Source organism: Pimephales promelas, chromosome 10 (genome assembly GCF_988280905.1).
Source record: "Pimephales promelas chromosome 10, fPimPro1.hap1.1, whole genome shotgun sequence".
Taxonomy (NCBI): Eukaryota; Metazoa; Chordata; class Actinopteri; order Cypriniformes; family Leuciscidae; genus Pimephales; species Pimephales promelas.
In genome coordinates, this window is record NC_142778.1 from 22,115,136 (window position 1) to 22,142,898 (window position 27,763).

The following is a 27,763-nucleotide window of genomic DNA, read 5'->3' on the forward strand; positions in this document are numbered from 1 at the left end:
GGGGACGCCCAAGAAAATAGACATTTTACTCATTAGGCTGCTTCATTAAAAATGTGACATTTATACGTTTTCTTCGGCGTGGATCCAGGCAAATGAATCATTTTCACCTTGAAAATAATAAATGTTTTTTTTTTTTTTGCATTTTAAATAATAGAACATTTATGATGGACAGATGCACTTTTATGATGGACAGATGCACTTTTATGATGGACAGATGCACTTTTATGATGGATAGATGCACTTTTATGATGGACAGATGCACTTTTATGATGGATAGATGCACTTTTATGATGGATAGATGCACTTTTATGATGGACAGATGCACTTTTATGATGGACAGATGCACTTTTGTGATGGATAGATGCACTTTTATGATGGACAGATGCACTTTTATGATGGATAGATGCACTTTTATGATGGACAGATACACTTTTATGATAGACAGATGCACTTTTATGATGGACAGATGCACTTTTATGATGGACAGATGCACTTTTATGATGGATAGATGCACTTTTATGATGGACAGATGCACTTTAATGATGGATAGATAGTTATTTCAGGTGGGGATCATCAACATTTGCTTCTTAGACATCATGAAGACTGTAAAAGTACAAAAGTTAGAAAACATATATCAATAGGGTCCTGAGGACAGGAGTTCCAGTGATCCAATGTCACAATTTATTTTTACATTTTTTGGTGTTCATTTGAGTGTTTATGCACTATACATCATCTAATCATGACTTGATGATGAATTTAGGGTCTCAGGTATATCTACCATAAGGGAGCGCGTCTTGTTCCACTCGTAGAGTGGGAGCATTCGTGAAATTTCCAGAGAGTTGGGGGCATCAAATTCAGGTTTCACCTCCTGTATCATGATCCCACCGGTCCAGTTCACCACACTTGAGCCATGAATGTTTGTTGTTATTTTGTTCAGATTGTCCCACTCGAGATGAAACACATTCCCTCACCAGTAGTAATAATAACAATAATGAAAATATAATTAATTAATTATTAAGCATAACATTTTTTTTTTCAACTTAACAGAAATCTGGAGAGACCATTATCTGCCAGTTAATGTGGGCTTCCATAACGCTAAATGCTCTTCACCAAGAAAGACCTTTCTAATTGTGTGTTGGTGCATGGTGTAGGCTATGTATTTGTGTAGTTATTTTAAAAATGTATGTTAAATAAACCTCACATTACCAGTGAATCCTAATTACATGATGTGATTTTTAATTAATGCATATTTTTGAACACGTTGTATCTTAAAATGTATTATTTAATTAAAATATCTATGTTATATTTTTAATGTGCAACAATTGACGTTGGGAACAAGCTCAACATGTGCTCAACAATAATTTACATAGCCAGTTATGAAAAATGGAGGAGATTTATCAAATCGAAAACTAAAGGAGAAAAAAGACTGCCTATAAATGTGCTTTTTTGCTTTTTTTTAGATATCCAGGGTGGCAACCAATATAGCCAGAAAATACATACATGTGACAATATTTCAGGTGGGGATCATCAACATTTGCTTCTTAGACATCCTAAAGACTGTAAAAATACAAAAGTTAGAAAACGTATATCAGAAGGGTCCATAGGGGAGGAGTTCCAGTGATCCAATGTCACCATTTTTTGACATTTTTTGGTGTTTATTTGAGTTTTTATGCACTATACATCATCTAATAAAGACAATCCTCATATCTATCAATTCCTCATGCAAAGACAAAGAGAGAATGGGGTAGATTGTGTCTGTAGGATGTATTGTTCAGATTCTATGTAGATTTAAAGTTTTCATTTTCCGCAGCCAAAAATCAAGCACGGACACAAAAGATGATACAAAAAATCACATATGGGACAAAAATTTGCGCGGGGAACATCAAAATTCCTTTTCTAGACACCTTAAGGATTACAAAAAACTAGGTTAAAAAAATATATCTTTCGGGTGCAGGTGAACCCCCCCTTCCTACCAGACTATATGTACTCTCATTTTCTTCTGTGAGCAGAATGTGGTTCAAATGAAAAATAAAAACAAGCAAGATCTTAATTGTCATCATTCAGCAATTAATTATTAGCACTTACAATCATTCACTTGACATTATGGCAATCTAACATAAAATGGTCAATGCATGAAAAGTAAATGCTTTTAATATCAAACATTACCAAATTACTGTAAAATTATCTTATTGTAAGAAAAACAGAATTTTCAAACAATACAAAATCGTATGATCAAATATTTTCCTTTAGTTTATGGGAAAGTCAGAATTCAATGCTGTTGCCCAGAGATGCTTCAATGCTTTGCATATTCTAAAATTCACACCAACGGTCATATTTATTAAAAAAGTCTGAGGTTGAGTTTAGCACCACTTCAGGATGCAAGCAGTTTTTCTTGTGGCAGAGAGTGGGAGTACTGCAGGTATATTGGAAATGGTCTTGGGTTACTCACCGTTATCATGGTTCCCTGAGAGGAGAGAACGAGGCATTATATAATAGCTTATGCTTTGGGGAACTCCTTTCTCCAAAATTACTGAAGCCTGATTGAATCAAGCTATTGCACTTGCAATAGCCAAAGGCGCCCAGCCTCAAGCACTCACACAGTGGGCGGGCCCAGCCGCTTTATAGGTAGAACAAGATTTTCGAGAATTACTCATGGACCCTGAGAAGGTTTTATAACTAGCTGGCAGAGTGCCAAACTACTGTAGCAATGGCAACGGCACCTTCAGCTCCACCCTGCACACAATCGAGCAATGCTGGACTGATGTGGCACAGTGGTAATAATGTAGCACAACATGACATCATGACTTTTGTGTAAACATACATGCCAATTTCGAGTCAAGTGGCGTGTTATCTCGACGCATCTTGAGCTATCTGCGTGTATCCGCATGTATGCCTATATGTCTACGCCATTAACGTCCGCATCATTCCGCGTGTCCGTACACGCCGTCAAATGTCCGACCAAAACAAAGCAAAATGTACATCTACATCTGGGGAGCTATGTTTTTCTTTCCTAGGATGGTAACAGTCATAAATGCCATTAACCCCAGTGACGGTTAGGTTTAGGGACAGGGTTGAGGTAAGTCATATATTTATATATACAGTAATAACGTTAAGTCAACGGCGTTCATAAACACGCTGAAAAGTGATTATGCGTGTTGATAGCACGCCAAAAATGGAAATACGAATTGGCCACCTCAAACAGACATTCAGAGTGTCCAGCATAAAACTGCAGGATGAGCCAAGTTCATAATCGGGGATAACCATGTTTATCTGCCCCTTCCACCACCGAAAGTAGGTGGGTTCCTTGGGCAGGGGCTCATAGCTGTATCATAGCAACGATATTGTGTGAGCTCATGATGCAACTCAGAGAAGAAGGGCGCTGGTCTCTGCTGGGCGTTCAACTGGCGGCCTACATGGAGAGAATACCAATCCATCCTCTTCTTTACTGGCTGCTCTGGGACTGACCACTTCAGGCCCATCTCAGCAACAGCCTTTGAAATTATACTCATGAGCTCCCCATCCAGAGAAGTTGGAGTGGTGCTCATCTCTTCCATAGGCGCTTGTAGACATCATGTCGTCTTACAAAAAAGTCCAGGTCCCACACTAAGTGTAGGATACTGGGGGCTCTCATGGAGATTGAGACCACGGGTGCTGGGCCAGCATTCATTCATCAGCAGAGCCTCCCGAGGGAGCTGTTTCTCCCCCAGCCCTGTGGATAGGCAGGTCCTCACAGAAGTGGGAATCAGATTTTCCTTGCCTCCCTTCAGTGTGTGCGTGGCCCAAGCACAACAAGCATTTGTTGTGCGAGTCCAGGAACTCGATGGGAAGGAGAACGATTCTTAGATAATCTGACATTCAGCGCAACCTATATAACGGCTGGGCCCACCCAGTGTGTGAGCGCCATTGGCTATTGCAAGGCTTCAGGAATTTCGTAGAAAAGAGTTTCCCTAAGGCTGTGTGTCCACCAAAGTGTTTTTCCACGCGCCTGGTGTATGTTTTCAGTTGTTTTCAATGGGAGCGCCGCGTTTTTTAAACCACATGAGCGTAACCAGGCGCCGAGCATTTTTTTCACGCTGAAGCGCAGAGCACGCAGTGTTTTTACTGGTCGCTGAGAGTTGAAAAATTTTCAACTTTGGATAAAACACAGCACTCATCACTGTCACTTTTTACCCAGCCGTTCAATCACAGTGGAGGAGGGGCGGGACTAATACCACACCGACCAACTGTCACAACATTCAAACTGCTGCGGATATTCTGTATCAGCCCGTTCTCATCCTTTAGCGTCACATAGAACGCTATATGACAAAATGACGCTATACTACGCACATGGCACACTTTATCGTTAATATTCACGCGAACCCAAGGCATCATAAATCCTTTCGCGTAATATGAGACTACCCTACCCTACCCCACGCCTAAACCTAACCATCACAGCGCGTGTTATATTAACGATAACGGGTGCCATGTGTGTAGTATAGCGCCGTTTTGTCATATAGCGTTCTATATGACTCTAAAGGATGAGAATGTGTTGTCTGTATCATAGCAACGAAACGTCTCAACAGAAAAAACGCTGCGCTGCCAAAACGCTCTCAAGCGCCCAAAGCACGGCGTCTTCAGCAGAGCGTCAGAGCGTCTTTGGTGGACACGCGGCCTAAAGCTGTTACGCAATTTTGAGAGACGCAGTTTCGAATGCCGCCTGCCATTCTCAAGTAAGCCCTTAAGGATTTGGACATTGACTGGTGATCTTTTACCTGTTAATGACATTAATTAGGTGTCGTAGAGATCTGCACCATTCAGCTGTGCAGAATTTTCAAATCATTTGCAATTTATAATCTCACATCTAGAAGAGTGTTGTGTGCACGTTTTCTTTGTGCGGTCTCTGAATCACACGTACGAACATTGGAATGATCGTAAGCTCAAATGTAGGATGGTTATACGCAACATTTTATAAATGAGGCCCTCTGTGTCTCCATTAGCAATAGGTCACAACCTCACTGAGCAATCAACCCACCAGAAAACAATGCTCATTAAAGCAGTGTATACTGCATTTCTTGCCATTTTTTATTGTGCTTTTGTTAGTCAGAAAACAAAATGGACAAACCTTTAGAACATATCGTAGTCATGTGAATGATGTGTTTATTTGATGTTACGTCCTGCCAGTGGTTGATTAAAAACACAAAGAAATCAATTGCAATTTTCATTCTCATTAAATATGCAGAACCACTGATGTCTGCGCTACATTGGGGGAAAGTAAAGGGCAAAGGTCAGGGAGAGTGGCCACCAAATGTGCAAGTCAGTCACTGGAATTCAAGCTAAACAGAACAGATTCATAAACCCATGAAATTCAATAAAAAGGGGCACATATGTAAATCATTAAAAAAAAAATAAAAACTTCTATATTTAGAGAAACAGAGAAGAAAAAGGAAAATATGAGATGTCTGTAGTCTTAAGATTTCCAGGAGGTGGCACCATAGTGCTGGTTCGAACAGCATTAGTTATCTACAAACCTCAAAGAAAAGCTAAAAAACGCTAATTACTTTTTGGCACATTTGTTCATTTCCTTTCATCTCCTGCTTGAACAACTATAATATTAATGTACACAACATAAAATCAGTATGAAAGATGAAAGTATGAGTGATGTGTATGGAATGAAAATCACAGCTTGCGAGTTTATCAGAAGATTATTAGAGGATGAAAACTAGTACTTATGGCTCAGAAATGCAGTTCCAAGTCTCCAGAGTGGGACAACATTCACAAAAACGTACACAAACTTGCTTTTGTTCTTCTGGATGAGCTAAAGGGAGGGGCATGATTTTCAGCAGGATGGGGAAATTAAATAGGTCATCTTTAAATAAAAAAAAATAAAAAATCAGCATTTCTGGGAAGATTTTATGCAAAAGCTACCTATGGATTGAACTAGGAATCGGTGCGTCTATTTCTCTGGGGATCTGAATGGTAGGGTAAGGGCTTGTCTGCATTGGAGGACATATACACTAAGTAATTCACAGTTATCAAAAGGGGCCTGACACCAAACGGCCCCTCAACACCTTCATTCAAGCCCTTGTACAGTCAAACAGACTGACGATTTAATGCAGAACGCCTGTTTTACGACGGGAGGTCAGGATTTCTGTTAATGAGCTAAATTATTTTCTTGCAGAAAATCTGACTAAATTTAGTCAGAGTAACCACCATATTTACACTACATTAGCACAAATGAGGCTATGAGGCAATAAAAGTACAGTCTGTTCAAAGTACAGTCTGTCTTAAGGTCATGGGTCACATCCTATTTTCAAAACCCTTAATTTCTGCAGGAAAAGTATATATATATATATATATATATATATATATATATATATATATTCTCTCTCTCTCTCTCTCTCACACACACACACACACAGAAATACAGTAAATTCAGTTAATAGACAAATTTTACAATTTAAAATAATTGTTCCCTATTTTAATATATTTTATAGGGCAGTCAAACGATTAATCACGATTAATCGCATGCAAAATGAAAGTTTGTGTTTAAAAAATTTATGTGGGTGCACTGTGTATAATTATTTTATATATATATATAAATACACACACATGCATGTATATTTAAGAAAATATTATTTATATATAAAATATTTATATATAATATAAATTATATATAAATATATACAACATGAAAATATTTCTTAAATATATACAAGCATGTGTGTGTATTTATATATATATAAATATTTTATATATATATATATATATATATATATATATATAAAATAATCATGCACAGTGCACCCACATATATTATTTAAACACAAACTTTTATTTTGGATGCGATTAATCGTGATTAATCGTTTGACAGCCCTGTTTATTCAGGTGATGTTAAAGCTGATTTTTCAGCATCATTACTCCAGTATATCATAATAATATATTGAATTTCCGGCTCAATATTTCTTATTATCAATGTTTAATATTTTTGTCGAAATCTTGTAAATGTAGAATGTAGTAAACGTCTAGTGTCACTTTTGATCAATGCGCTCTTAATGATTCCTTAAAAAATATATAGTGCTAGTGTGTATATAGGGTATAATCAATATATATAGTTTACACACACACACACACACACACACACACACACACACACACACACACACACACACACACACACACACACACACACACACACACACACACAATCTAAAAAAATTGATTCTAAAGATCATTCATCTTTAAAAAAACAGTGATACATTAATGTGTTAAATGAAATAAATAAATAAATAAATAAAATCTCCAAATTAAGATCAATTTCTCATAATAAATTCAGTTGTAGAATGCCACTCCCATATTTAACTGTGTGTACAGAATGGGATTGAGTGATGTGTATTTAACTGTACTGTAAACTGGCTGTACTTCAATCGCTCACAGATTCTTTTTTATCCATGTCAAGATAAATATGCTATCAACTACTCAGAGTCAAAGTTGCTCCTACGGAAGGGGCTTTCTTACACAGTGTTACTGGCGTGTCATCAAAAACACTCGTCTAACGAAGCACTGAGAAGGTGTTGTCGTCCTTGGCTGTTTGCATGCGGACAGATTTTAGCTGACCAATGGGTGAAGCATTAACTCTCTCCTCTGTCACAGTCTGTTTAGAAAAACGCACATCAAAAACAAGACTGAACAGAAATGAGCATCAGTGTGTTTGCATGTCCCAGGCTTCATTTTAAATATACAAACAGGTCATATGCATCTGTTGAGCCCTAATGGAGGGTTAGAATCAGACAGGTGGGAATGAATGGCTTGAAATGCTAGCACCTTGTTTTGTGCAAATCACCCCCGAACTCCGTACAAAGAGTAAAATCTTCACCTTTTTTCACAGGTGGTTAACTATGCATATATGCCAAACATTCATATATAGATCTATATATTTTTTGAATTTTAAAAATTTATATGAAAACTATCGTATATACATTGCTTGTGATTGATATAAAAAGCAAATATTTTAGTCATTTGACTATATATATACAGCTGCAGGATCTCTGAGCTTTTTTTCTGATTGTTTTTTTCAATAAATCTTTTGTCCTTAGCTTCATCTTTTAAATAATTGTCATCCTAAAATTCATTCTAAATGAATTCATAAAAATTCTTCTAAGCATCATATTTCACAAGCTACAAAATCCACCTATGAGGAGAGAAAAAAAAAAAACCCAAAACAAAACATTAAATAAAGAAATAAAAAAAGGCCAAAACAAACAGATTACCATATAAGCCATACGGTGGAAACGTTTACAATTATAGATTCTGTCTTCTGGTTTGTTTATGAGATGTTGAACACCAGCCATCACCATCAAGATAAGCTGCGATATTACAGATGTTTCTCGTCCCACAGTGGTTCTGTCATGCACACCTCACACACGTTTGTTCACACACTCGCTTACACGCACACTTATTGCAGTTTCTTATTCAGAATTTCGTATTACCAGATTAAGAAGACTTTTGATTTAGCAAAGTCATATTTGGATAAGAAACTAGTGTGGTTGTGTGCATGAAAGCGTGTAACTGTATTGGTAACACTTTTTTTTTTTTGTTATATGAAAAATTACAAACGAAAAATAACAAAAGTGGTCTGTGTGAAGGGCTCAAACATACACCATTACACCCCACTGTGGGATGTTCAATAATAGATGGAAGACCAGGTTCTGTAAAATTATAACAAACGAAAGCAAAAAATGGGGTTGTATAATTCAAATCAATCGAACCAGTCAACTGTCATTTCGTATGGTGATGTAACGTTTCATGCTACAGTCCATCATAAAAGGATAACCATCAAAAAAATCATCTTCAAGAGTGTTTTTTGTCTTTATATATGTATATAATATCATATATAAGTTTTATATTTATGACAAAAATGTTATATTCATATATCTATATACTTTTTTTCTGTCAAATATATATATGTATATAATTGGTAAAAATGAGTAAATTATTGGTGGACTAAATCATCTAGGGAGAGAGACAGGTGCGGTTTTGCACAGTCCATCCTGTTTGCTGTCCCTCTCCATTTTCAAAGCTATTTAAATACATTGAGATATTCTATCTAATGTCATATTTCCTTTGGAAACCCAAAGTGAGAGTCTGATTATGAAAAAAAGCCACTAGTATTGGTTAAACATTCTCCGAGTGCAGTACGTCCCTCAGCCAGAAGGGGGCAGGTGGTAGACAGAGAGGATCTGGCCACGCCCAGTCTGCTCATCCACTCCTAAAAAAATACTCTGAAAGGCAACTGAACTTCCTATTCTCAACAGCATCCCTCCTTTTTTTATGGATCAATGATGTTGTGGTAAGAAGCAGGAAAAAAAAAAAGGATTTGGGACTACGGGATTAGTGGGTGTTTATCATGCTAATAAAACTGAAGAATCAATTATGAGATGTTCTGCGTGGGCTTTGTTCAGACAAAGACACGTTTTGGTGTATTTTTGTCGCTAAACATGAAATCGGAATTTTCAAACTACATTTGTGAGGGAATTTAAAGTAGTTTTTCCTAATTCACTATGAAATTTGCAAAAATGCATAAAACACTTCAATGAATCATGAGTTCAGCACCACGGCAAGAATCCATGACGAACATGATTCCAGATTTTGTTTCTGAAAGTTGAATATGCTGCCTGAAAAAAGCGGATCTGATTTCATCAGCCAGTCCTAAAAATCAGATTTGTGTACAGTGTGAACAAAGTCAATTCACAGCCCCTCCCAAACACACAGCACCCATGTGATTTGAGGCTGGCATTGATGTGGGAGGGGCTTAACATAGTGCTACAAAAATGGCATGGAGCAAACACCCACTTTACCAATGATAGGTTTAGGAAATAATGGGGTTATTTAAAGCTGGAGTGTGTCATTTTTGGGGCAATCAGAAATGGAAAAATTAATTATTGCATTCAAATTGTTTCCCAAATATGTCGGGTTTGGTTGAGCTGCTCATTTGATCAGAGCAACACTTTGAAGCTAATATTAAGCTGGGATAGGAGAAAGTATTTTAACATAAAAATGACACACTTTGGCTTTAAAGTCTGAGAATCACGAGTAAAATAAAAACACAAGCAAATAAGAAAATAAACTGTGTGGAGACTAGCTACAGGCAGAGGGAGGCGCTTGGTCAACTCTCCAGCAGCAGTTTAAGAGCGCGCTCAATGTTCATGCGATGACCGACGCGCGTCACACCCAGCTCAGCGAAGTCCTCCTTGGTCAGAGCGGGCAAATGGGAGCCCTCGATCTCATGCTCCTGGAATCGCTCCCGGTGTTCGGCCAGGTTAATGCTGGCCAGCCAGTCGCCTACGTCATACTTGTTCCACAGGTGGAGGGGCTTCTGGTGGAACGGCCGAAGGGCCAGCAGGGGGGAGGGCATGCCCGGCGAAGGGGCGGGAGAGGGAGAGCGACTCCGCGCACTGGAGCTCCTCATGACGAAACGCACTTCTTTCGGTTCGTGAGGGAGACTGAGGCTAGACGACTTAAGGATGGTGGGGGGTGTGATAGGAGAAGTGGCCAGGCCAAAGCCCCGGATGGGTCCCAGAGGATCTGAGCGGTCCGGGGAACCGGGGCTTGGCGTCCGCCGGGTCACTGGGTATCGGCTGCCTGGTCTGATGGTGTAGGTGGTGCCGTAGCCTCTCTGAGAGATAGTATGGAGCTCCCCCAAACTGCTGAAGAGTCTAAAAGTAGAGAACAGAGAAAAGAGAAAGGGAAGAGAGAATGAAAGTCAACTTTGAGATTCCAAGTCCTGAGATTTCCCAGTTTTAGTAACAGCATCAGCTATGTTAGGACTCTACGCTTTGAGTTAGTAGTGGCAAACGTATTAAACTAGTGTTAGTGAGATTCTTCATTAATGCGTTTAAGCTCTAACAGTAGAATGCAAAGGTGTTAGACCTGTGGAGCAAAGATAGATAGAAAACCTCATACTATCATACAGAGTGAAATCTTAATACCGAATCATATACACTCTAAAAAATGCTGGGTTGTTTTAACCCAACTTTGGGTCAAATATGGACAAACCCGAAATGTTGGGTTAAAAATGTAATGTAAAAATTTAACCCAACGGCTGGGTTAGTCCATATTTGACCCAAAGTTGGGTTAAAACAACCCAGCATTTTTTAGAGTGTACATTTTAGAGTTTGTTTTTAGAGTTTATATATGTGTCATAGAACTAAAATTTTAAGTTTCCTTCCAAAATGCACCATATTTAAACAAAAAAGAGACTAATGAGTTTTAAAATCTTTTTTTGATTCTTCAGTGAAAATATCTAAAACTATCAGCACTAATTTACAATATGGTTTGATTTTGTTCAAATTAGTTAACTAAATTCATTAACATCATGTACTGTATTCATCTACTAATACATTACTACTACTAATTTTACTAACTATATTTTTTATTAAGTAACATTAACAAAGATTATATTTTAACAAATGTATTGGTCGCTGTTAGTTAATCTATTAACCAATGTTAACAAACAGGACCTTATTATTAAAATGTTCAAGTTAAATTTAGTTGAAATAGAATCAAACTAAACACAAAGTTTACCAAATGTATATACGTAATACATTTTTTTTTATTTTAATTTCAGCTGTTGGCATTAAAATAAATTATTTCTCATATCATATAAACTCTCTTTCCACTTAAAATCTGCTTCCGTGAGCACTGAGGTGAAGATCAGACATAATTACTCAAAAAACAATCAAAGATAATGACTAGGGTGTTACGTGAGTTTGAATGATATCTGAATGAAATGCATAACGTGTCTAGATTTACACAGATTTTATGAGCACTTTACAGTAGAACACTGAAAGCACAACCAAACATGCACTACATGAGAAAAAATAGAAGATGACAGAAGACCAGAAGACAGATGTAGAGACACACATAACATCTCAACCTTCAAATTACATATGATGTTTTAGTTTTTAAATACATATTTTACGATAATATATATATATACACTATAATATCCAACATATATAGTATTTTTGGATTAAAGAATTAAATAATTATATCAATTCATAATTTGATATTGTTACGTGAATAGCCAAGTCAACCATATTTATGCATCTGGGTGAAGAGGCTAACTTATTTAGCAATATGAATGCAAGCTCTGATCATTATCTATCATATCTATAGAAGCAGCCGGAAAATCTAAAGGAAAACAAGGAAAACAAATGTCCTATACCTGAACAGATCAAATCCTTTAGCCTGTGTAACTTGATGATTGAGGACAATTAAGCAGAGGGGGCCTGGCCAAATTAGCATAGGGCGGGTCAGTAGATGAGGAAGGGTGGATGATGATCAGGGCTTGACTTAGAGGTGTGGAAACAGACAGAAAAAAGAGATGAGATGATTCATGCGCACTTACACAGGTGCCCGGCTCTTCTGGGCTTAGCCTCAGATTCAGCTCTAGACAGAGCAGCGTAGCATGCAAAGAGAGAGAGTGAGAGATATAAAGAGATAGTAAGGGGGGAGAGAGAGAGAGGGGGAGATGGAGAAAGAAAGAGAGCGAGAAGGGGGGGGGGCAATGAGAGAGAGAGAGAGAGAGAGAGAGAGAGAGAGAGAGAGAGAGAGAGAGAGAGAGAGAGAGAGAGAGAGAGAGAGAGAGAGAGCGGTCGGTTAGCATCAGTCCATGACAGAACAAAAAACAAACACCACACACATCACATCCTCAGCAATGTCAATCGAATGCAAAACAAATGCATAGTGACACGGACCAGAGCGCAGCTATCCCCAGACGTCAGCTTTCAGTAGTGGAAAACGCACATATAAACATTACCAATAATGACTGACTTTTTTTTTTTAATGATGATGTAAAGTATTTCTTTCAATACATCTTGTGTCTGGGGTAAGGTGCCGTTCTGGTCAAATGAAACAAAAATTAAGCAAAATAAAATGAACAAATATGTAAGAAAAATAAACAAAGCATAAAACTACATGAGCAACCATTTCCCTAAGAAGAAGCCGGAGCGGTCACTGTGTTAGCATGATTAAAGGATGAAAGTGTCAAACAGATACAGAAATGAAACACTCAGCGAGCACAGTAAGCTTGGACAGCATGTCTTAATGATGGGAAGTAAAAAGAAATATTTTTAAACGACTATGCAGACTGAGAGGAATGAGAGATTGTTATTATGATGACACTGATGATTATGTTGGTTTTATGTTGGATTTTCTGATGGGAAATGGCAACTCTCAGCTGGTATAATTTAAACAATTTAATTTATTGCAATGCAATTTGGTTTATGAATAAAAATCGCATTGTCTTAACACAGGGGCTGGACAAACTTGAGTTTTAAGGAGTAACTTATCTCAAAACACAAGAGTACTGCGAGTAACATGGGTCAAACAACACATTCATATTTGTAGGATGTTGCAAAAAACATCAGTCACACCTGGACCCACATGCATACTGCTAGCACAGTGCCACAGAGGAGCAGGCCGCAGGGAAAAGCCCACTAAGTTAGATGTGTCAGGGTTTGGAAGGTGAAAGGTCAAAGTCTGAGATGGTGCATGCCCTCAGGCCATCTGTTACCTTGTGAACACCCGAATGGCAAAGCACTTCATGGTTAAAATCCAATTCATGTCAATGTAGTCAACCTACTAAATGGAATTGAGAAAGCATTTGAGTTGTATCATGTATCGTTCATTGAAGGTGTCATAGCGAAACTGATGACCAAACTGGATGCACTATGCCATATTTTTGTGTTAATTTGCCAGGGTGGACAAGGGAACACAAGAACCTGCAGAATTTGTTAATAAAACCAAGAGTAATGTAAGCAAAAGTGATTGAGTATGGGATTAGTGGATTGTTAAACAATAGAAAATAAAAGAAATGACATTTGATTTACCCTAGTGGCTAAAAGCTAAGGTTTACTGTCTTCCATGTCCTTGTCACATCTGTTGGGATATAAAGGACTTCAGCTGTATTTTAGGATATAAGCACAATAGTACAAAGCTGGTGCTTTAAAAATCAAGACAGAAAAATCATTGCCCTTTGAGCTCTTATATGACAACTTCATTCTAATTAATAGTTTTAACTCAAACTGTCCCTGTAGCTCTGGTTATGTGTATTTATGAATCTACAGAAATGTCTACAGTATATCACTTTAATATTGTCTACGGATTGTATGGTAAAGCTTTGAGATCAGCCTGAGGCTATTCTACGTTACTTACCAGTGGTTGTCGAATGCTGAGATAGTTCTGGGGCTCCAAACGTCTCAATGAAGAAAGCATGTTAAACATTAACACTTAATATTTATGGATTTGATTTTTTTTGGCATGCTTTGGGGCATGTCATTTTCACAAGGATGTTCAATATATCGTGTGCATGTTCTTTTTATTTAATATTACTGAATTCAAACTGTGAGTTTAAATTGAACATCGTTAGTCAGATTTAGGAAAAGAATTGCACACGGTAAATGTTCTTACTGCCATTAAACCAATAGGAAACTTGCATTTGCAGTATAAACAACTTCTTTTTCCCTTTACTATGTTGCTTTAAAAATGTTTTGAAATTATTTTCATGGGTGTTTTGTTTTGGTTGTGAAATTGATGTGCGTTTGCTCTTCTTCAGGATTCATGCCTTACCTTGCACCAACCACGGGTGATTTCCTTCCGGGGTCAAGTGAAGCTCCAAGTGGCTCTTCCCCAAGTGAGCGTGTGTCCTTGTTCAGCTGCTGCAGCCTTGAGCTGAGCTCACTGATCACAGTGGGCTTGCCTTCCTCTGCCCCCGAAAGCGGACGGGGTTCCACAGGGTCCCCCCACAACTTGGAGCGTCTCTGGAAGAGGTAGCGGGGTCTGGCCGGGCCTGAGGCTCCCGCAGCAGCAGCCAGCGCAGCCGCGTGCTGCTGTGAGAGCAGTTCGCTATCAGATGACTGTTTAAGCAGGGGGTCCCTGAATGTCACCGGGCCCTTGCTGAGCTGGGACTTGAGCTTTGGCTTTGGAGGCACTGGCGGCTTATCAAGAATGAACGTCTGGCCATCTGCGTAGGTGGTGTAGGTGTCCGTGGGCTCGCCGCTTTCCGAGGACAGTGTAGACATGCTGGAGACAGTGGAGATGGTGCTCGTGGTCTCCAAGTGGTGATCGCTGGAGCTACGAGTGTCTACCTCTTCCACCCCAGAGTCAGCAGCAGACTCTGGGCCCAGGTGGGACTCAGATGGCTTCCCTGAGGCTGCAAGTGGGCCACTGCTAGCGGGAACCTGTGCTGCAGCGGCGACCGCTGCTGGAGGGGCAGGGAGTGGGGGTGGAGCTGAGGGCAGGGCAGAAGGTGTTGTCTGCCCCAGTGTATGAACAGGAGGTACTGCAGTTCCAGGTGTTTTTCCAAGAAGGCCATTGGCAAATTCATCCGGTGGAGGAACCACACCAATTTTACGGAGATCCTCACGCGTCTCCTCATCACTGGAGGAGAGCATGGCAGGTGGCAAGGTGACAGTGTAGGGATCGACATCCTCTTCGGAACTACCCTGAGCCAGAGTTTTATCTGCGGCTGGGGTGGGAGATGGCTGGGAAGCTGGAGCTGTGGCTGGGGGTGGGGTTGATATTGAAGAAGCATCAGGACCAGGGGACTTGGCTCGTTTTATTTCAGCCAACATGGGTTTTGGACTCTCTGACAATGCCTTAGGAGAGGGGACACTGTGCTCTGGGCTGGGCCCCACAGCCTGCCCATTACTCGTTGCATGAACCATGATAAGCCCAGCAGTTTTCTGCTGAGATGTGTCCATGATGCTGATGATCATACTTTTCTTGTCCTCAATTTTGCCCTCCTCCTTCCTTTCTGTCCTTGTTTCAAAATCTTTCCTGGTGGATATGGGACTTCCCCACTGAATTTTGCTGGTGGGGGCGGAGGTCTCATAAATTCTTTTTGCCGCAGGGGAAAAGGGAGGCGAGGCAAACTCCCCCTCAGCCTCTGACCGCTCAGCCTCTTTGGTCTGGGTCTCCATATACAGCACCCCTCCAGCTGCTTCGTGTTTAGTTCTGGGCTCAGGGCTGCTTGAAGGGGACTGACTCTGGGAGGTTAATGCTCGTTCCCTTGCGGCCAGCGCAAGTGCCAATGGAGAGTTAGGGTCCAGGGGCTTGCCCGTCAGTGGGTGAATGAAGGTGGTGCCCCCAGGCGAGGGACGCAACGCCAAGGCGGGAGGAGGCAACTGACCAAGTTCACGTGTGAGCATTAGTTCATCGACAGAACGTGATGGTGTGAGTGAGGGGGCCTCTGGGGGTGGTGCTGAACTGCCCTCCATAGTGCCCACTGATAGGAAGACTGTAGATTTCCGCCTCTCCTCCAGACGACGTTCCCGGTCTTTCACAGCATCAGCAATTGCAGCAGCAAAAGGTCCTTTCCCTTGCAACAATCCCTCAGCCTGAGCCTGACTGCGTTCCTTCAACAGCTGCTGCTGATGATGATAGAAATCAGCCCTGCTGGTGTGGTGGGCAGCTAGGCGCCCAGAGGGAGAGTGCTCTCTTGCATGGATGGATGCCAGTGCTAGTGAGGCTCTCTCCTGAGCATCTTCCACCTGCAGTTGCTTTACAAGTGGGCTCTTCCTCCGCTGTGGCTTGCTGGGAGGCGGCATGAACAGGCCTACGTTGAACTGGCCCACATTGGCGTAGGGGTTATCGATGACTCGACCTTTCCGCTTGATCCTCTCGGGCGGAGTTGAGATAGGACCTGGCCTGGGGATGTCAGTAGGCTCTACGGGGAGGTGGGTGGAGTCCTGCAGAATGATCATGGAGCGGGCTTTCTTCTGCCGTTCCATGTGGGAGGCATGGCGAGGCGGCTCATAAAGCTCAGCGGACATTGTCTGTGGCAAAGCATGCAGTCTTGGCTCAGAGCCTGGTTTAAAACTGGAACGGCTAGGGTCATGAATGCGGCCAGGGGGAGGAGGTGGGCAGAACGAAGGAGGGGGTCCGGTATCTAGATAGTAAAGTGACGGGGGAGGTGGGGGAGCCATTTGGGGAGGTGGAGGAATACTATGGCTGTCCCTCAGGCTGTCCGTCATGGAGGAGCTCCGTGGAAACCTGTGTTCCGCTGCTAGGGCAGACAGTCGATCCTCTTCGGTTGCTCCTGCACAGACAGACAGAAAGATCTATAAAAATGTATTTGGGGTTTTGTTTGAGCTTGGATGATGAACCAGTGTGCAATATTTTGCAGATTTGGTCTGTGTCCATAACTGTAACGTTCCTTTAATGTTACAGCGTGCCAAAATATGGCATTTCAATGCATTCAGATTTGTGGATCAAAATACAGTAACACTTCACTGCTGTATGAAACGAAGCAGCTTAATAGAGCATTGTATATTTCAAATATTTATATATATTACCAAAAGACTTTGTTCTAGCCATGCTTTTCGGCAGCTGCATGTGGGCTTTTTCCAATGCTGGATGAAGAGCACCATGAAGAGCAAGTCCTTGCCGCTCAAAAAGAGACTGCACAAAAACCGAGAAGACATATATGTTAAAAGGTAAAGCAAAAAATGATGTCATATTATCAACAGTAGTGTTTCTGCTTGCCATTGCTATTCTGCCCTACAAAGCAAAAAGGCAGTAACTGCAGTTTTGGTAAAGCATAAATTATTACAATTTTCATGACATTCAAGCCAACCTTTGTTATATGACAAAACATCTTATCTTAAATGCATGTAGTTTTAGTGAAAAATGGTAGTCGTTTGTACAGTAACTGCAAAAAGCCCTAGCAAAAGTCATTTTTCTCAGCTCTGCACTCTGCGTAGTTACTGCCTTTTTGCTTTGTAGGGCAGTATTGTAAGAGGCTTTAACCCAGCTAAAAGTACCAGCATAGCTGGTAACAAGCATACAGCATGTTGAGTTTTAAGATGCTTATATTCAGTGAAATTATACTGGTATATTAGTCCAGTGTATATAGACAACATATCTGCTGGTCAATACAGCTGAAATGGGACACTTTATGATCATTTGAGTGTGTGTGTGCGCACATACTGTATCTTACACTGATTTCTGCTGGTGTCATTCGGCGACTGGTAGGACGTTGCTTCACCGTGGCTGCTCTGTAGTCTTCTACCTTTGGCCTCAGTACGGTCTCCTGAGAGGCCAAAATCTCATCTAGCCTTTCTGTTTACAAACACACAGACAAAACCAAGTTCATTACACACATCCACACCAATAGTACTCAAAAAGGTGTAATATGAATCTGATCCCAAGCTTTCAAATAAAATAATAGCAAAGTAAATATGAAATGGAAATGCTTAATGCCATAAAACAAATTAACACAATGCATCATTGCTCCTCATTTATGGCAAAAGGTGTAGATGACACACTAGCTCAGTTCCAATCTATATATCTGCCTGCTGTATACTGTCTAATTGAGCAGTGCCATTCACATTGGATCCACTCTTTTGTTCTTTTGAAGTTTAGCAAGGTATGTTTACAAAGAAAAACAATTAAAAAACTTCCTGTGTGAACGGTCCCTAAGGCAGCATCCTAACTGAAATAGAACCTAATAAGTGACTCATTTGGGACACTCCACATGCCACACAAACAGCGTTCCTCACATGACGCATATGAAAGGCAAAACTCACAATGCATTTCCACAGAGTTTGGCATTAGCACATGTTGCTACCCTAAGAGTGTGATATTCAAATAAGCATGAAATTTGTTTAATTTATCTATATGATTTTTTTATTGATACTTATATTTATTAAGTCATTTTATTCAATTAATTAAATTATTTTAATATAGAATGGTTATTTGGAGCTTTTTCTATTTCTCTGTGACATCCAAAACAGGTATTTATAAAGACAACATAATTTAGCTGCCTTAATGTTGAGAACGCCCAAAAAAGCTGGCTCACTAGGTTTTGGAACAGAGCTAAATAAAGCATATTCCAGCGTGAGCAAGCTGAAGATGGTTGCATGCACATGATATAGCAATATTGCTGGGATTTTGCCGGTTTCTAAAAACAGTAATGTGTAACTCACCCCCTCTTCTCCTCCTAGAGGCTGAGCATGAAATAAATGTACAGAACACTTCTCCATTAAAGTCTCACAGCAGCAAATGTTTGTCGATATGTGTTTCAGTGTGTGAACGTAAGTGTGTGTAATGAACTCAGTAAATTCAGAGCACAGATTGAGCGAGAGAGAAAGACAGCTGATGTTTCGAACAGCCCAAATGGCTGCAGGAGGGAGATGACACCGTTAATAAATAAACAAGAAAGAGGAACAGGAAGAAAGAGACAGAAAATGTTGCATCCAAGTGTGTGCATGTGTTAAACTACCTATTTTCATAATCGACTATTTTATAATCTAACCAGTTAATTATAAGGAAGACTGTGTGCATTGAATCCAAGAACAGGCATTCCTTCAATAGGATATATGAGGGATATTCAACAAATGTACAAGTTAAAATAATGATAATCTTATTCTGTACAGAAATAATATGCATAATAATGCGACAGTATTTGCTTTAAAAGTTATTGTTGAAGGCAGTGGATTTGCAACAGAAGCGATGTTTAGTTGGCTCTCACAGTAATGAATTTACTTCCCTGACAGGATGCTAAAGCCCAGTAAACTGTTAGCATCCCTATGAATAAACTCTAAGACAAAAAAAAAAATAGAAAAACTATTCAATCCCACAAATCAACTCGTGTGTATGTGTGTTTGTTCGAGGACGTCTTACCTAGCTCTTCGAGCTCAGCGGTCATGCTTTTGGACCTCAAGGTAAGGGTGGTGCTGGGTGCTCTTTTTGGAGGCGGGGGTGCTGTGGAGGAAAGGCAAGGAGTAGATGAGAAGATGCGATGGTGTGGCGTGGGGCCTTCACGGCTGCTGCCCATCGGCAGCTGCCAGCGCTTTTTCACCATCTTCATCTGAAGATCACAATATACCACACTGCCGCACCACGATTAAACTCTATCCTGCCGTCTTTCTCTCTCTGGAATCATGTAACTATCAGACATCTCCTGTGTGCGTACGCGTCCAGAAACCCACTTTCTTCTTTGGTGGCCCTCTGATGGATGGTAGAAAGAAATACTTGTCTCCCAAAATCCTTCATTTCACATTCATTCTCTTACAACCCAAAGGGTGGTCGAGTTTACCTTTGTCTCTCAGAAACGAAACCTGACGCTTTATAGCCAAAGCATGATATAAACTCCCAATCAGCATAAAAGGAAGCACCAAGAAAACGAACAGAGTTCCAGGAGATCAGACACTTCTGTTGTCTCAATAACATCAGCGTAAAACTCCTCACTCCTTCAGCTAACAACCTTGCAGACCGGAGTAGAGCTCTGGAGAGAGAGAGATGGGGAGAGAAATACCAAGGCACTAATGCAATACTTACTTCAAACATGCATTGTAGTAACCATGGCAACTCTGGCAGGAGCAAGGCCTGTGTTTGTGCATTTAAACTGTGAGAATCTGTGTGTGTGAGTTTGTATGTGTGTGTGGGAGGATTTAGCCACAAAACTAACAACAGACACTCCGTTTTTATTTCATCAGTAGTGTGTATAAGTGTGTGATAGTTTGCATAGCCCAGAGTTCTGCAATTACTTTGCAGGTGAGCGTGATTTTGACAAGTAAGAACAACATTCTTATCGACACTTAGCCTGGCCATGTCTCGTTGACATTGAGACGTGGTCTGGGAACCACATGTTCATTTTCTCATTTTTGAAGCGTGGTTTACGAATGCCCAGAGCCGTTTATTGGGTGCTACGAATGTCTATCAAATGCACCTCTACGTAGCTCATAGCCAATCGTTTCAATAATACCAGATGACGTATGTAGAGCGAAAGAAATTAGACAAGGAAGAAGACGATGGGTCAGAGATTTAGTTTTAAAACTACATAGAACAATATCTAAGGCTGCATTGAAAGGTAACTTCAAGTCAGCTGCCATGTTGGATCCATACTGTAGGTATAAACAAACTGCTTCAGTGTGTCGCATTGACGTCATCATCGTCTTGCTGCTCCCTCCCCAATCTGTGATTAGTCCGCTCGCTGAGGCGAAAATTTGGTCCATGGTATCTAGCAGCGTGAATAAAATCGTGAATAAAATCGTGCTGTGCAAAGGCAGCATGGGGAAACCCAGGCTAATCGACAATATTAATAATAATAAAAAAATCACTTTGCTCTGATTGTAGGGATAATTTATTTCTATTTCAGGCTTTAGAGCTTGCTGCTGACAACGCAGGGGTCATGAGTTCGATTTCCACGAGTTAGATGAACTAATCAACAGCATAGCTTAAATGCAATGTAAACAGATTTGGATAAAATCATCTGCCAAATGCATTAAATATAAATTAAGTTAATGCATTTTACACTTGAGAGACTCACTTGTTGAAAATATTTGATGCAATGTAATAAAATGCAATGTAATAAAATCCAGCAACTTAATTGCTATTTATTAACCAAATAAATAAAATAAAAAGGCCTGTAATTGGAAGTTTAAGCATTTTGGTTTTATCTGATGATTTTATCCCTAGATTGTAAAAAAAGATGGATTCGCTCTCTTCCATTGGTCAGAAGTGAAGCCGCCAGTATTCCGATATGGCGCTGATATCTAGGAACTTGAGTCTGCCCAGAAGCGATTTCTGGACCAGACATGCGCAGTAGTGAGCAGGAAGTAAAGCCGGGAAATCAACGCACACCCAGACTCTCGCAGAACCAATCACAAGAACACACTCCTGCACTTTTTTAAAAATTTCACTCTGTATATTTTATGGCATCGATCTCAAAGAGCAATTAGCTGGTGAAGTGGATTTACTTAATGTGGAGTTAAAAAACGTTATCATGAGCAATCTAATGTTTAAAGCAGGTGTCTTAACAAAAATCAGTAGACCGGGAAGATTTTAAAACGAGCCGTTCATTCAGAATTACGTAAGATCACAGTGAAAATACAGACCGGAAGACAAAAGACAACGAACAACGGTCAGACACGAGCTTCTGCTGCGCATGAGCTTGATCCAGCCTGAACATTTTCATTTTCTGTCATGATTTGAGCGTTTAGAAACAAAATTAGTGACAGAGATCAAATATGAAATTTACCCAGACAGCAAACTGACATTGAATCAACGTGGAAATGACGTCTCTCATGACATTGAAACAACGTTGATTTGCTCATCGAATTAACGTTGAACCAACGTCAGACGCGGCATTCTTCAAAGCTAAATGAATTCGAAAATTGGTTTGCTTTCATAACGTTGAAACAACGCGTTGATTTCAAGTTGATTTTCCGTTAGTTTTGAAAGAATGACGCATCTGACGTTGGTTCAACGTTAATTCGATGAGCAAAACAATGTCAGATCAACGTTGTTTCGATGTCATATTTCCACGTTGATTCAATGTCGATTTGCTATCTGGGTAATCATAAACTTGGCGAACAGTTTTGGAGAATTTTATATTTCCCCATTCAAAGAGATATGAGCGGCACTTGAATGCCCGAGAGTCGTTTTAAAGATGGCCGCCGAGAGAAATAACTTGTCTTAAAGGGACTTTGTCATAGCTCACTGTTTTATAATACAATACATACACTGAGGTGCAAACAGTATCTGCCACTATTTGCACAAAGTATAAATATCATCTAATATCTAATATCTTATCATACTAGTATCAAATAATGTAATTGCTCTGGCTCTTGTTCAAAATTATTTTGTTTCCTTATTATGCTTGATGTTGTTGTCATCTGTTGAAGTTGTACAAGCAGAATGTGGCGGTTGGTCGGTGTTGTATTTGTCCCGCCCTTTCTCCACTGTGATTGGACGGCTGCTGGGTAAAAAGTGACAGTGATGAGCACTGCGCTTTACCCAAAGTTGACCATTCTTCAATTCTCGGCGACCGCTTGAAAAAACGCCCAGAAAAATGTGTGAAACAGACACTCTGCCTTGTGACGCTGCTGCCGTTTTAAAAACGTGATGCTCCCATTGAAAACAATTGAAAAAAATAGGCTAGCCTTGGAGAAAAAACACTTTGGTGGACACACAGCCTTAGTGTAAATAGCAAATAGCATCTGTTGCTATTTTTCCCACTTTTTTTCTTTAAGCTTGGTGGCGCTTATTGGCACTTTTCAAGGAGAAGTTTGATCACCTTTAAAGCATCAACATCATTTGGACCAGACTAACCAACCCGCCAGCCAGATTCAAACCTTACTGTGAGAGGATTTGGATAAAAGCATCAGCTAAACGACTTACTGTGCTGCTCCATCATCAACTAAACCTAAACACAGGTCAATAAAGGGTTCGGATTGTGTGGGAGTTGCAGATAAAAGTGAGGATAGTTTACATGGATACTGAATAGACTTCCTCTTTGCATTTCGAGGTTTTGCTATAATTCTAATAACTCTACCAATAGACTCATTTAACTGCTAATCGATTGAGTGGGTGTAGTAAGAACGCACAAATGTGTGGAAAACGTGTGTGGAAAAGCTGCACAGAAAATACTTCGACGCTTCAATCTGTTTAGTCATCACAATTTTTTTGTGACAAACAACCCTGTCATTTAGTTAATGCTCCTGAAGTTTTCTCTTCTGAAAAACACAGTCATTACCATCACGATCAGCTGTGATCATTAAACTCGCTCCTATATTCATTCTTGCAGCATTTCTTTTCCTCGTGTTTGAGACTAGATTCGCCCTGCTGGGTGAGATCTCTCAATGTCTGATCATTACATACACAGTACAGAGCATCAAAGGCTGGTTCCCTAGCAACCCGTGCCTTTAAGAGCTCTTCTGTCTGACTGCAGTAGCCCCGCCCACAATAAACAAACAAAACCAGCAGTCAGCACATTCCCTATAACTCAACTACAACACCACAATCACAATATTACACGATTTTTGTGTAACTGACTTATTCTTGACAGACACACTGTTAAACACACAAGAAAACATATGAACTATATTTAAGCAATATATTAACCTGCAGACCTTGTTTACAAGCTGCAACCCTGTTAATCTTATTTGCATTTTAATATGCAAGATAAATCAGTTCTGTTGGAAGTGAACAAGCACCTTACCCTTCTTCCTGACTGTCTCCTCAGACTCTGGCTTCCGTGTGACTGACACCACCTTCATAAGGAGGCTATTTCCACCCTGCCGGATGAGTGACACCACCTGCTTGTGTCCCACTTTTACCACGTTTACACCATTCACCTAAGAAACCAATCACAAACAAATCATAACTGTTTCTGTCCCTCCAACACATTCAAAGCATCTCAGACTAGACTGCGTGGTCATTACTGTCACGATTCCTGTCTTGTGTGTTCTTTGTCTTGTGTGAACTTTAGTTATTTCCTGTTCTGTGCCATGTTTTGTAGTCCTTTGTAGTTTTTCTTGTTGAGTCTCCCCAGGCGTTTCTTATTAGCCCCGCCCCCTTTTTTATATTGTTTAGCTTGTTTGTCTGTGTATTTAAACCTCTGTGCTTCAGTTGTTGGTTTTCGGTCATAGTTGCCTGTGACTGAGTTCTTTGTTCTGAGTTTCTTTGTTTACCCTGGATTACATTTTTGTTTGATTATTATTAAAATAGTACTTGCAATTGGATTCGCTCTACGCTTCATTTCTGACCCAACGCTACAGAAAAAATTTCTTTGGGGTAGCTACAGAAGTCTCCGGCTGGACAGACGGGGCGCGAACAGTCTCGGGCTAGGCAGACGGGACGCGAACAGTCTCTGGCTGGGCAGACGGGACGCGAACAGTCTTTGGCTGGGCAGAGGGGACATGAACAGTGTCTGGCTGGGTAGACGGGATGTGAACAGTCTCTGGCTGGGCAGACGGGACGCGAACAGTCTCGGGCTGGGCAGACGGGACATGAACAGTGTCTGGCTGGGTAGACGGGACGCGAACAGTCTCGGGCTGGGCAGACGGGACGCGAACAGTCTCTAGCTGGGCAAACGGGACGCGAACAGTCTCTGGCTGGGCAGACGGGACATGAACAGTGTCTGGCTGGGTAGACGGGATGTGAACAGTCTCGGGCTGGGCAGACGGGACACGAAGAGTCTCTGGCTGGGCAGACGGTACGCGAACAGTCTCTGGCTGGGCAGAGGGGACATGAGCAGTGTCTGGCTGGGTAGACCGGATGTGAACAGTCTCTGGCTGGGCAGACGGGACGCGAAAAGACTCTGGCTGGGTAGACGGGATGTGAACAGTCTCTGGCTGGGCAGACGGGACGCGAAAAGACTCTGGCTGGGCAGACGGGACGCGAACAGTCTCTAGCTGGGCAGACGGGACACGAACAGTCTCTGGGCAGGCAGACGGGACGCGAACAGTCTCTGGCTGGACAGAGGGGACATGAACAGTCTCTGGCTGGGCAGATGGGACGCAAAAAGTCTCTGGCTGGGCAGACCGGACGTGAACAGTCTCTGGATGGGTAGACGGGACGCGAACAATCTCAAAAATGTAATCCAGGGCAAACAAAGAAACTCTGAACAAAGAACTCAGTAACAGGCAACAACGACCGACAACCAACAACTAAAGCACAGGGGTTTAAATACACAGACAAACAAGCTAAATAAGATAACAAGCGGGTGGAGGCTAATTAGAAACACCTGAGGAGACTCAACAAGAAAAAATACAAAGGACTACAAAACATGGCACAGAACAGGAAAGAACTAAAGTCCACACAAGACAAGGAACACACAAGACAGGAATCGTGACAATTACACAGCTTCAGCACAACACAATTGCATTTTTATGCTGAAGATGTAAAACATGATGAAAGGGGATTTGGACCAATCAATCCTATACCTCAATGAGGAAGTCACCAGTCCTTAGCCCCGCCCTCCAGGCCACGCCCTCAACATCAACAGACTCCAGGTACTGCAGTGCAGGAAAGGCAGGTGTGGGTGTAAACTCTTCAATGGGTGTCTCCGCTACATAAAAACAGAAAATCATTTGCAATATATCACATACTGGTTCTTAGACTCTTTGCGAAGCTAATAGCAATGCTTCCATCCACCTATTTTTCTGCATATTGTATAAAAATGCTGGATGGAAACACCAATTTGAGCTTAAATTACCAAAAATGTGCATTCAAAAAACTTTAACAGAGGCGGATATTTTTTTTATCAGATAAGACGTGCATAAGCTTTGATGGAAACAGTTACCGTATAAATCCCTTAATGCACAACTTCCATGACTTTGCCTCAACAGTGAATGTGATTGGATTACTGGACCAACCAGCCAATTAATTTCAATGCACGGCATCTCAAATGTTGGTTTGGTCATTATGAAATACCTGAGCCAAAGTCTCTCATCAAAATGGTTGTGTGTATAATTACCTCCCAGAACTGTCACATGATTGCATTCCCAAACACCAGGATTCTATCTCCAAATGCAAGATAACATAGCAGGGTTTCGTCTGTGTGCTCTGAGGTGCAAGAATTTATAATGTGCGAAAAAAGGTGAAATGGTGTCCCTGATTGCAGCAACTTCAATTTTCACTGCCAAAAATGGGCAGTTTTCCAGGAAGTGATGATTTTGTTCTTTCGAACACATGGGACAGAAATGGTGCTTTATTCACAAATTGTGTTATGTGATATTCCAATTTTGCGCACAAGTTAATATCGTAACTCTGAATGGAAAAATAGCTAATGGCTTAAGAATAGATATCTCTTCTGGGATAAGTTTAAGCATTTAAAAATGGTCAAAAAGGGCATACTTCGCCTTTCTGTAAACATAAACATATGTCTAAATAAAGCTGTTAGTGCTTTGCTCTTCATCTTTGAGATCAATCATAGTATAGGAGCTAAGAAATTAATAAAGAAACCAGCTGAAACCCATAGTCGTAAGAAATATTAATGCACCATGTGGGTAACAGATGGCATTAGGAACTCATAACTCCTACCCAGGATGGTGCCACACCAGAGTCTGGGCACACGCACACGCACACACACACACACACACACACACACACACACACACACACACACTCCTCATTTGCTCACAAACTCTCACACAAACCCTGCTGAACTGTATAAGTTGTCAAACACAACTGTCTAATAATGCTGTTAAGTATGCTACATAATCATATCAGGGTCACTGGTTCACATTGTGTCATCTCTATAAGTAATGTAGTCAACATTCACTTAACTCTATTATGCTGTCACCAGAACTGCATCTGCAAGACACATACACCTTTGCACTCATTTGCATTGAGTTTAAACTTTCATATACCAAGTAGACAAAATGTACTGAAATAAATGGATGTTTTTATGTTTTTAATATTAACTTTAAAGGTACTGTACACTATAACTTTTTTCAAAATGACCAAAATGTAAATAATAAGTCAATGCATTATCAATTTTTCTTTGAAAACATGTTTTTATCTTACCCTGATTGACTATGATAAGTCTAATTTAAGGGTTTACATATTATGCCTGACTTAGGCAAAAAACAGTTGTGCTGCTTAATATTTTTGTGGAAACTGTGATGCAATATTTTCAGATTTTTTTTTTTTGTTGATGAATAGAAACAAAAAAAGCATTATTTGAAGTAGATACCTTTTGTAACATCATAAAAGTTTTACTGTCGTTTTTGACCTATTTAATGCATCTTTTTCAAAATGTCTTACAGACCCCAAACTTGAAACTTGAGTGTAAGTCAATATATATATATAATCATACTATTTGACTTTTTATTAAAAAATAAAATGTTATTAATGGGATAGTGAATAAAAAAAATCCCTCGTCCAAACCATGTTTTAGTATAGAGTGGTCAGGACAAATTTGCACATGTTCTTTTGCAAGACACCGCCAGAGGGTTCAAAAGTCACATAGTGTAGCTTTAATCAAATACCTTTC

At 40.4% G+C, this 27,763-nt stretch overlaps 1 protein-coding gene across 7 annotated transcripts in view; it reads right to left on the bottom strand.

Annotated features, from left to right (window-relative positions):
• Positions 1-7,110: 7,110 nt before the first annotated feature.
• Positions 7,111-27,763, bottom strand: part of shank3a (SH3 and multiple ankyrin repeat domains 3a) — a 325,227-nt gene continuing 304,574 nt past the window's right edge. For 4 of the 7 annotated variants that reach the window (XM_089135496.1, XM_089135494.1, XM_089135491.1 and 1 more), the window contains 8 exons: positions 25,710-25,834; positions 23,984-24,119; positions 19,663-19,743; positions 18,966-18,986; positions 17,978-18,099; positions 17,334-17,439; positions 14,608-17,077; positions 7,111-10,691 (listed from right to left, as the gene is read on the bottom strand). In XM_089135496.1, coding sequence (XP_088991622.1) covers positions 10,142-10,691; positions 14,608-17,077; positions 17,334-17,439; positions 17,978-18,099; positions 18,966-18,986; positions 19,663-19,743; positions 23,984-24,119; positions 25,710-25,834 — 3,611 coding nt within the window. In that variant the 3' untranslated portion in view covers positions 7,111-10,141. Of the gene's footprint in view, positions 10,692-12,385; positions 12,427-13,868; positions 14,237-14,607; positions 17,078-17,333; positions 17,440-17,977; positions 18,100-18,965; positions 18,987-19,662; positions 19,744-23,983; positions 24,120-25,709; positions 25,835-27,763 lie in introns of all 7 variants that reach the window. The other 3 variants (XR_016169917.1, XR_016169918.1, XM_089135493.1) reach the window with 3 other exon arrangements.